The sequence below is a fragment of the Watersipora subatra genome, chromosome 2 (assembly GCF_963576615.1).
Source record: "Watersipora subatra chromosome 2, tzWatSuba1.1, whole genome shotgun sequence".
NCBI classification, from domain to species: Eukaryota; Metazoa; Bryozoa; class Gymnolaemata; order Cheilostomatida; family Watersiporidae; genus Watersipora; species Watersipora subatra.
The window spans coordinates 64,740,826-64,753,204 of record NC_088709.1 but is presented as its reverse complement, the minus strand read 5'-3'; the positions used below and the strand labels follow the sequence as shown (position 1 = coordinate 64,753,204).

The window sequence follows — 12,379 nt, the reverse complement described above, 5'->3', positions numbered from 1 at the left end:
TACATATATAGAGAATATACAGAACTTATCAAACAACTCTAAATTATATGTCAAAACTATATATATATATATAACAATATATATATACAGGATATACAGAACTTATCAAACAACTCTAAATTATATGTCAAAACTATATATATATATATATAACAATATATATATAGAGGATATACAGAACTTATCAAACAACTCTAAATTATATGTCAAAACTATATATATATATATATATATATATATATATATATATATATATATATATATATATATATATATATATATATATATATATATAACAATATATATATAGAGAATATACAGAACTTATCAAACAACTCTAAATTATATGTCAAAACTATATATATATATAACAATATATATATATAGAATATACAGAACTTATCAAACAACTCTAAGTTATATGTCAAAACTATATATATATATATATATATAACAATATATATATAGAGAATATACAGAACTTATCAAACAACTCTAAATTATATGTCAAAACAAATTAAGTAATAGTTGATGACAAGTTTTCTTTATTTTTACTGCATGCAAGTGATGGATTGGCCAAGCATATGTTCAGTGGTAGGAAAAGTGATAAAAATACATAAAGTAACTTACTTTAATTTACATTAAAATCATACAACTTAGCTACTTTTATATATTTTTAATTATTTTTACGTTAGTATAAATTTCTATCAGCTTTTTTTATCTGCAAAACAATAATGCACCAGCATGTTTCAAGGAGTTTTAGATGTTCTACATTAGCGATAGCATTGTATAGTGAGACAAGTACACTGTATTAGCATTGTATAGTGAGACAAGTACACTGTATTAGCATTGTATAGTGAGACAAGTACACTGTATTTGCATTGTATAGTGAGACAAGTACCCTGTATTTGCATTGTATAGTGAGACAAGTACACTGTATTAGCATTGTATAGTGAGACAAGTACACTGTATTAGCGTTGTATAGTGAGACAAGTACCCTGTATTTGCATTGTATAGTGAGACAAGTACCCTGTATTTGCATTGTATAGTGAGACAAGTACCCTGTATTTGCATTGTATAGTGAGACAAGTACCCTGTATTTGCATTGTATAGTGAGACAAGTACACTGTATTTGCATTGTATAGTGAGACAAGTACACTGTATTAGCATTGTATAGTGAGACAAGTACCCTGTATTAGCATTGTATGGTGAGACAAGTACACTGTATTAGCATTGTATAGTGAGACAAGTACCCTGTATTTGCATTGTATAGTGAGACTAGTACCCTGTATTTGCATTGTATAGTGAGACAAGTACCCTGTATTTGCATTGTATAGTGAGACAAGTACACTGTATTAGCATTGTATAGTGAGACAAGTACCCTGTATTTGCATTGTATAGTGAGACAAGTACCCTGTATTTGCATTGTATAGTGAGACAAGTACCCTGTATTTGCATTGTATAGTGAGACAAGTACCCTGTATTTGCATTGTATAGTGAGACAAGTACCCTGTATTTGCATTGTATAGTGAGACAAGTACCCTGTATTTGCATTGTATAGTGAGACTAGTACCCTGTATTTGCATTGTATAGTGAGACAAGTACCCTGTATTTGCATTGTATAGTGAGACAAGTACCCTGTATTTGCATTGTATAGTGAGACAAGTACCCTGTATTTGCATTGTATAGTGAGACAAGTACCCTGTATTTGCATTGTATAGTGAGACAAGTACCCTGTATTTGCATTGTATAGTGAGACAAGTACACTGTATTAGCATTGTATAGTGAGACAAGTACACTGTATTAGCATTGTATAGTGAGACAAGTACACTGTATTAGCATTGTATAGTGAGACAAGTACCCTGTATTTGCATTGTATAGTGAGACAAGTACACTGTATTAGCATTGTATAGTGAAACAAGTACCCTGTAATTGCATTGTATAGTGAGACAAGTACCCTGTATTAGCATTGTATAGTGAGACAAGTACCCTGTATTTGCATTGTATAGTGAGACAAGTACCCTGTATTTGCATTGTATAGTGAGACAAGTACACTGTATTAGCATTGTATAGTGAGACAAGTACACTGTATTTGCATTGTATAGTGAGACAAGTACACTGTATTAGCATTGTATAGTGAGACAAGTACACTGTATTAGCATTGTATAGTGAGACAAGTACCCTGTATTTGCATTGTATAGTGAGACAAGTACACTGTATTTGCATTGTATAGTGAGACAAGTACCCTGTATTTGCATTGTATAGTGAGACAAGTACCCTGTATTAGCATTGTATAGTGAGACAAGTACCCTGAATTTGCATTGTATAGTGAGACAAGTACCCTGTATTAGCATTGTATAGTGAGACAACTACCCTGTATTTGCATTGTATAGTGAGACAAGTACACTGTATTAGCATTGTATAGTGAGACAAGTACACTGTATTAGCATTGTATAGTGAGACAAGTACACTGTATTAGCATTGTATAGTGAGACAAGTACACTGTATTAGCATTGTATAGTGAGACAAGTACCCTGTATTTGCATTGTATAGTGAGACAAGTACCCTGTATTTGCATTGTATAGTGAGACAAGTACACTGTATTAGCATTGTATAGTGAAACAAGTACCCTGTATTTGCATTGTATAGTGAGACAAGTACCCTGTATTAGTATTGTATAGTGAGACAAGTACACTGTATTTGCATTGTATAGTGAGACAAGTACACTGTATTTGCATTGTATAGTGAGACAAGTACACTGTATTAGCATTGTATAGTGAGACAAGTACTCTGTATTAGCATTGTATAGTGAGACAAGTACCCTGTATTTGCATTGTATAGTGAGACAAGTACACTGTATTAGCATTGTATAGTGAGACAAGTACCCTGTATTAGCATTGTATAGTGAGACAAGTACCCTGTATTTGCATTGTATAGTGAGACAAATACCCTGTATTTGCATTGTATAGTGAGACAAGTACCCTGTATTAGCATTGTATAGTGAGACAAGTACCCTGTATTTGCATTGTATAGTGAGACAAGTACCCTGTATTTGCATTGTATAGTGAGACAAGTACCCTGTATTTGCATTGTATAGTGAGACAAGTACCCTGTATTTGCATTGTATAGTGAGACAAGTACACTGTATTAGCATTGTATAGTGAGACAAGTACCCTGTATTTGCATTGTATAGTGAGACAAGTACCCTGTATTTGCATTGCATAGTGAGACAAGTACCCTGTATTTGCATTGTATAGTGAGACAAGTACCCTGTATTAGCATTGTATAGTGAGACAAGTACCCTGTATTTGCATTGTATAGTGAGACAAGTACCCTGTATTTGCATTGTATAGTGAGACAAGTACCCTGTATTAGCATTGTATAGTGAGACAAGTACCCTGTATTTGCATTGTATAGTGAGACAACTACCCTGTATTTGCATTGTATAGTGAGACAAGTACACTGTATTAGCATTGTATAGTGAGACAAGTACCCTGTATTTGCATTGTATAGTGAGACAAGTACCCTGTATTTGCATTGCATAGTGAGACAAGTACCCTGTATTTGCATTGTATAGTGAGACAAGTACCCTGTATTAGCATTGTATAGTGAGACAAGTACCCTGTATTTGCATTGTATAGTGAGACAAGTACCCTGTATTTGCATTGTATAGTGAGACAAGTACCCTGTATTAGCATTGTATAGTGAGACAAGTACCCTGTATTTGCATTGTATAGTGAGACAACTACCCTGTATTTGCATTGTATAGTGAGACAAGTACACTGTATTAGCATTGTATAGTGAGACAAGTACCCTGTATTTGCATTGTATAGTGAGACAAGTACCCTGTATTTGCATTGTATAGTGAGACAAGTACCCTGTATTAGCATTGTATAGTGAGACAAGTACCCTGTATTTGCATTGTATAGTGAGACAAGTACACTGTATTTGCATTGTATAGTGAAACAAGTACCCTGTATTTGCATTGTATAGTGAGACAAGTACACTGTATTTGCATTGTATAGTGAGACAAGTACACTGTATTTGCATTGTATAGTGAGACAAGTACACTTTATTTGCATTGTATAGTGAGACAAGTACCCTGTATTTGCATTGTATAGTGAGACAAGTACACTTTATTTGCTCAAAGTTTATGACAAAATATTTTTATTATGAGTGTTTGTAAGGTACGACTGCATAATAGTATAACCATGTAAATGTTGATTTTACACTAATTATAAATCATGAGCTATTACAAGTTAATTAGAGTCATTAAAGACCCAAGCAGGTTATTATCGATAAGTAACATGACTGAATAATCAAATATGAATAATTGCTCATCTTATAATTGAGGCAGCGCTGTTTGTCTGACAGAACTCATACACAGAACGCTGGACAATGGCTAATAAGCATGTCATTGTACACTATTCAGTGAAAACACCATAATTTTAACACCTCAGAACACTTAAATTGCTTCTAAACACTCTAAACTTTCACAATTACTGTACAATTACTGTTTCATGTACATGTACATGAAAGTACATGTACATGTCCTTGTACATGTAGCATACTCACACAGTACACTGTATATACAATAGTTACATGTAACTTCATAAGAGATTAATGAGAACAGAACGGCACAGATGACCAGAGAGTTAACCAGAGAAAGTTAACATCTCAAGTTAACAACTCAAGTTAACATTTTAAGTTAATATCTTAAGTTAACATCATAAGTCAACATCTTAAGTTAACATTTTAAGTTAACATCTTAAGTTAACATCTTACGTCACGAAGTAACATTAACCAACAGTACGTATAAATTGATTCAACAGGAAACTCACCCTGTGAACCTGACATTCACATCAAGACCAGTCTGAAGTTTATGGAACACAGCTATTGCATCATTCACATTCTGTTCCAAGTTGGCCTGTTCTCCTTCTGGAAGGTTCTATCACAACAAAACACCAAATTTATAGTGTGCAGATAACAATGAAAGCAATTAATCCCTTCCAGGGTGAAGCTAGTTATAACAGGAAAGACTATGAGCAATATCCTGCCCCTGTCTATGACAAAATTGGGTCAAGAAAAAGATGACAAATTACACTATTGATGCCACATGGCCGATACCATACCAGCAAAGATTGACAGATAATAGATTGATGCAATTTAAAAAACAATACTATCAAGAAAAGAAGAGAGACAACCTGAAAGGTTGACTAAAAAGTACTTTCGACCTTGACACCATTTGCATGACAGCTATACAGTTATTATTTCAATGCTCACCAGCACAAAGAATGAGACATCAAGGATTAGATAATATAGGTCAATTTGTAAAATGTTAGAGATCAACGGACAAATATAACAACTTCACATTCACCAATATAGCTTTTTGAGAAGATCGGTTAAATGTTGGTCATATTCGGTGGATAAGATGTAAAATCGAGGAATGCAAAAGATAAGTTACAAATACTTGGTCCAAATTTATTGTCTTCATTATCCCTAAGTACTACAAGAGATGTATTTGTCTATATTCTTATTGGTTTCTGAAACTAAAGGAATGTATAATTTTTAAAACCGTATATATTTTAATATAAATTTGTGACCCAGGCAGTCAGAATGTACAATGGTGCTAAAACCACATTTTTGAGTTATTTAAAGATTTAAAATCAGCAAATACTGAGGATTTTATTGCATTTTGAATTTTTTAAATCGAGTTATTTATGCCCAGGTTATGCAGGATTTAGTAGAGAAGGTCTTGTGATGAACTAAAACAGTTATTTTGAGTTTAAGCAGGATAAAGTTGGTGATTCACGAACTGTAAATCATGGTATTTGTTTACAAATCAAAATGCCATAGCAACCAACCACCTAATCTCAACCTATATTGATGAAACCTGGCATTCTTCACAACAAAACCCTGAAAAAGATGATCGTTGCATTTTTATTCCAATTCAATTGACGGTTGACCTCCCAAAGGTCATGGTAAGGTTAACAATATATGTGGCTAAAAGCTCACCGTCCTGGAGATATTCATTAAAAGGGTATGCTTCAAACTGGACACTTCTCATCAAGCTATATTGCTATGACTGCATATAATGACAGTCCAACAACTTAACAATGAGCTGGAAGTGTATTCAGAATTGTCTACCTATACAGAAGGTCGTGGTAAGGTCAACGAAAAGTGACAACAGAGGGCATCAGGATGCGGAAATATCAACCCAACTCATCAAGTGACCATTCAATCTAGAGCTCTTTTTATGTAGTTTAACACTCACACAGTGTAGCACGAGTACGCTGCAGAGATTTATTGTAGCGCATTGAAGAGGTTTGTTTGTTATGCTAGTGGCAATTTGTCCCAACACAACCATATCCAATGTTTCCTTCGGTAATCCTTGATACACAGTTCTAATGAGGCTTAATTGTTCAGATGACATAAAACTAGCGTATAATTCCCTACATTTGCACCCACTTATTAGTTTGATGTCAACAGCTAGAATGGGAATGTTATCAGCAGTGATAGGCTGATCACTGCAGAGATAGTTATTTTCTGTAATTTGATTTAACTAATTCGCATTATCGTTAGCAGCCACATATTGCGTAAGCAGCTGTATTTCTAAGGTTGCTCTATTATCACAATCCTCATCATCGCTTTCACTATGATCTGAGGCAGCTGACTCCGATTCTAAGTAGAAATACTCATCTAGCATCAACTAGCTGTAATTTTTGCGATGGTTTATTTTGTTCTAGCCTGAAGCATTAAAACAGGAAATAGCCACATACATGCGTGCACCCGCAGTTAGAGCCTATATTTATGATTTTGGGTTATAAAAAATTCCATAGCAACCACCAATATGGGTATAGTTAAATGGCAATTCTGGCTACATGATTGGTCAGACACAAAAATAAACAAGAGCATGTGAAAGAGCAGGGTTGAATGCACTGTAAACCACTGTTAACTAAAATAGTGACGGTGAGTCATATAATAGCGTAAAGCACGCTTAGCGCGCTATTGTGAACAATGCAATTACCGCATGATTGTACATTCTGACGGTCGGTGTCATATTGTGGTGGATTTGCTACCACGTAAATAACGTTCTTTTTATAGGGAGTTGTGTCCTATTTTATTTTTATCTTTTTCCGAGTAGCTACGCCCTCGTGGGCTGGCCTTATGTTCCACTAATTTGCATATCTTATAGTATATAAAGGAAGGCATCAGCCTTATTATTTCGTTCTGAAATACATGTTGTTCCATGAACCATCTCTCTCTTCAGTTTTTCTGATAAGGAAAATTACTTGATTTATCGCAAGTATCTCGGCATTTTGCCTCTAAGCGCTGCTCGGTATATCAGGACAAATTGACCTGTCGACCTGTCGACCTCTACTGGCTGTCGACCCTGTCGACCTTGCTGTAGACTGTCGACCTGTCGACCGGGGGTCGACCCCTGTCTAGAGACGAGCAATTGCGTTGCCTATAGCGTAAGACGTCTCGTACGCCGCTGTGTGTTGGTGACGCAATCTAACGTAAGGTTGCCCGAGTTGGTGACTTGTTACCTGTAGCATAAGACATTCCATATGCCGCTGCGTGTTGGTAACTCGGCCCAACGCAGTGCTACCCGAGGTTAGTGATTTGTTGTAGTGTAAGACGTTTTGTACACCGCTACGTGTTGGTGGCTCAATCCAACACAATATATATGGTATATAGAAAACATGTATGTATTAAACAATTTAATATATAATATGTGTAATACAGTATATTATATTATATATTAATATATGTAAAACATTTTAATATATACAATATATAATCTGTATTAAAGTATATAACTATAAATTTTGATGTATATTTATATATATTATACAATGTATATTGTATTATATAACAAATATTTACATATAATATTTAATTATATTTGTATATAATATATATTTAATATCTTTATATATTTAATAAAATAAAAACTTAATATTTTTTATATATATCTTTATGTATTTTAATAAACAATGTATACAAAAATATATAAATATATCGTATTATATTTATGAAATAAATACGGTGATATAATATGGTTTATATATTATATTACCGTAGTAATTTGGTAATACAATATATAAATATAGTATATATTTCTATATACCGAATATGCTTCTACTACTATTAACAATTGTAATTCTTGCTCTCAGCTGTAATAGTATGACATTGTTTTTACTGGAATTGAGCTTGGAGTATAATTATACTTATGGAACTATCAACTCCCCATCCTCTACACCACAGCCTATATACAAAAGATTACAAATATCAATTGCTGCTCTTTTTTAACAAGTATATATATACATAGCTGCTTCCGTGACTTCATAACAATCAACCAGAAAACTAACAGAAATATTACGTCTTGTGCATAACTCAGAAATGTGAATTAAATGCTCTCACTTAACCAGTCAATCACGAACCAAACATTGACTAAACATCTGATAAATATGATGGCAGTATAATTTAACTGAATATTTGTTTCCCACGTATATGAGTGGGTTGTCGATGTTTTCTTCACAGAAGTTACAAAACTTCATAGTTTGGTAATGTCAATTATACACGTACTACAATTCACTACAACTTTTAGCCTTGATTGGGACAAACCTATCTTACCAGCTAACAGGCTGCTATAGAAATCTAAAGTTACGCTATGTATTTTCATCACAAATGATGATAAATATATAACACCACTATTAGTTTCCAGTAACAATCAATTTCTTGATGTTACAAATTGACAATGTGGAATTGATGAGAAATGCACAACGAATTTAGAGAGTGGGAGATGCTCTTTTGCGATGTTAGCAAATTTTTGTGCAACCTCGAGAAAATCTTGTAAAAACTACAAAAATCGGTCCTTTTTGTTCCACAAACTTACTTATTGATGAAAGAAATACAATATGGAGCTTTTCTTCAGTGCATCATAAATGGTGATACATCTGCATTGATTGATGGATTTGTCATAGATGGATTAGCCAATAGTAGATGGTAACTGCTTTTGAGCGAGTCTACTTTTTACATTTATTGCACATATTTCACCTCTTCTACCATTAAACTTCTTAAAATAACCTGATAGACAGAGTTCTGATGTCTTAGCACTTCTGGCTGTTCCATTTAAATTCTATTGGCTATTGTCGGGAAAATTACAAATATCAGTCGTCTCTTTGCTTTGATTGGCCCTCCGTCCAGTGTGAACTCGCGTTAATAAACTCCTGAGATATTAAATTGACTTCACAAAGAGTTAGTTTTTTGTTTTACATATAAAAACCGCATGGCCAGTCAATGTCATAGCCACCTACTACTGCACCTAACCATGGAACTGTCATGAAGTTGGATGAGTATACAGTTTATACCTTCTACAAGTACTGACTATAAGCCAAGGATTTGGAGTCGAAAATTAAAAAACAGCTGCATGTAGGAATGACAACTCACGTATAGTTGACTAAACGACACATCGAGGCTGCTAAGAAATGAACTTATACAAAAGGAAAAAGTGAAAAAATTCAAATATGGCCCAAGGGAAAGTCAGTCAAAGCATAAGAAAGTGTCGCTACTCACGTTAGGCATGGCTTGCAATAAAATGTCTCCTATGTAACCCATGAGCTGACTTGAAGTCACGACATCTGCTGACTGCTCCAGAACTACCTTCTGTTTGAGAAGGAGGACATTGACTATGGCTAGAAGAGGGCATGGCCCATTCATATTCTGCATGACTATGGGAGCCCGTCGCCCTGTAAGAACATACGATTGTGATAGAAGGTCTTAAGAACCTTTTTTAACAATCTAGTGTTTGCTGTGTATTCCTTCATTTTTTTATCAGCATAAAAAGCTATGTATATCGCTAGTATTCATAGATTTAGCATCTGCATTTTCATTGGCCAGGTATACAAACTTGTAATCGCCAAATAGAATCACAAAATGAAACTTCAGCAAAAATTAAACAAAACTTTAAGTGCTCATTAAAACACTTGAATTTTTTTATTTTAATAAAAGTACCTCTGCAGCAACAAATTCTGAATTGTCAAGAAAGGCAGCAATTTTGAAAATGAACAAAAATATGAGAAAAAGTTAGTTGTCAAAAAAATTAGTGATCAGTTACACTGACTCATGAGTTAGATTTAACGACAGGTTCCATTTCAAGTCTGGAGGTAAAAGTATTTCATTAATTCTTTTGCTATGGAAAGCCTTCGTAACGGCTAGCCTTAGTACCTATACAAAGACATTCATCACCGATTACAGAGTTAACAGACCCACCCAAAACTTAAACAGGCAGCAACTTTGAAAATGAACAAAAATATGAGAAAAATTTAGTCGTCAAAAAAAATTAGTGATCAGTTACACTGACTCATGAGTTAGATTTAACAACAGGTTCCATTTCCAAGTCTGGAGGTAAGGGTATTTCATTAACTCTTTTGCTATGGAAAGCCTTTGTAACGGCTAGCCTTAGTACCTATACAAAGACATTCATCACCGATTACAGAGTTAACAAACCCACCCAAAACTTAATCACAATAAATTTAGGATATCCGGTTATTTTTTTGCCAAAAAACTGAACCAGTTAGTTTTCTTCAAACTCAGAATTCACAGCAACAATTTTCAATTTTCGGTTTAGGATGGATTGAATGAAAAATTGTGAAAATTGACAAACATATTTCTGCTAGTAAAAATGTTCAACATCGGACCTCAGATATTTCTGATAACTACATATTTTTATTAGAAAATAGAGAGTCTCCATTCCGGTCAAACTGCAAAACGGAAGCGGTTTTTTTTTTGCAGTCGGTTTCACTAAACTAAAAAAATTAAACAATTCATTTGTTTTTCAATGCATTGATTCTTGTGCAAAGCTTTTGCTGACTCCAAAAAACTTTACATTAAATGTCTATGACAAAAACTCTAGCTTTTATAACAAAAACTTTTGGCATGAATTAATTTCGTTAGAACAAGCAAAAAATATATAGCAAAAGAAGTAAGCATCGGCAGCTACTAGCAGAGCTCATAGATAAACAGATCTGATTATAAGTAAGAGAACATCCAGATGAAACACCCACCCTTAAACATGATCCATTTAACATGGTACATATCCTTGGCTATGTCTTTAGTAGTACCACCATTCTGCTGCCTCATTCCATCAGCTTTCTTTTTAATGCTCTCCATAGTCTCAGAGGTAGTAGTGACACCCCCTTCCTGAGCAACAGCAGAACAGAACTTTAAAAAGGATCTTCATGTGGCTCCAAAGTCATCAAAAGCCGCTAATTAACAAACAATCTCATCGATCATAAGTATAAGCTCTTAGTCTCAAGTTCTGATTCCACTTGTTTATTTTTCAAAGAAAACTTTGAGCAGATTTGTAGTCTCAGCTGACACTTACTGCATCGAAAGTGAAGAAGCTTGCATTAAAATTCTCCATGGCGTAACATTGCAACAACGTAACATAACATAACTGACTGAAAAAAATTTATCATACTTGGAATTATGCTCTCCTTGCCAATTCTTGTGTTGCCCATGACACGTGCCTGGCCGAGTACAATAACTTAGAAAGTAAAATAATATATATAGAATATATAGATATATAGAATAATCTAAGAAGAGAATGAGGTAAGGAGAGAATGAGGTAAGGAGAGAATAATCTAAGGAAAGAAAGAGGTAAGGAGAGAAAAAGGTAAGGAGAGAAAGAGGTAAGGAGAGAATAAGGTAAAGAGAGAATAAGGTAAGGAGAAAATGAGGTAAGGAGAGAATGAGGTAAGCAGAGAATGAGGTAAGGAGAGAATAATCTAAGGAGAGAATGAGGTAAGGAGAGAATGAGGTAAGGAGAGAATGAGGTAAGGAGAGAATGAGGTAAGGAGAGAATGAGGTAAGGAGAGAATGAGGTAAGGAGAGAATGAGGTAAGGAGAGAATGAGGTAAGGGGAGAATAAGGTAAAGAGAGAATAAGGTAAGGAGAAAATGAGGTAAGGAGAGAATGAGGTAAGCAGAGAATGAGGTAAGGAGAGAATAATCTAAGGAGAGAATGAGGTAAGGAGAGAATGAGGTAAGGAGAGAATGAGGTAAGGAGAGAATGAGGTAAGGAGAGAATGAGGTAAGGAGAGAATGAGGTAAGGAGAGAATGAGGTAAGGAGAGAATGAGGTAAGGAGAGAATGAGGTAAGGAGAGAATAATCTAAGGAGAGAATAATCTAAGGAGAGAATAATCTAAGGAGAGAATAATCTAAGGAGAGAATAATCTAAGGAGAGAATAACCTAAGGAGAGAATAATCTAAGGAGAGAATAATCTAAAGAGAGAATGAGGTAAGGAGAGAAAGAGGTAAGGAGAGAATAATCTAAGGAGAGAATAATCTAAGGAGAGAATGAGGTAAGGAG

At 34.3% G+C, this 12,379-nt stretch overlaps 1 protein-coding gene across 1 annotated transcript in view; it reads right to left on the bottom strand.

The window, feature by feature from the left end:
• LOC137386970 (ubiquitin carboxyl-terminal hydrolase MINDY-2-like) overlaps positions 1 to 12,379 on the bottom strand; it is a 38,420-nt gene that overhangs the window by 16,700 nt on the left and 9,341 nt on the right. The window contains exons 3-5 of the mRNA XM_068073219.1: positions 11,073 to 11,208; positions 9,583 to 9,755; positions 4,842 to 4,948 (exon numbers count right to left, since the gene is read on the bottom strand). Of these exons, the coding sequence (XP_067929320.1) occupies positions 4,842 to 4,948; positions 9,583 to 9,755; positions 11,073 to 11,208 (416 nt within the window). The remainder of the gene's footprint in view (positions 1 to 4,841; positions 4,949 to 9,582; positions 9,756 to 11,072; positions 11,209 to 12,379) is intronic.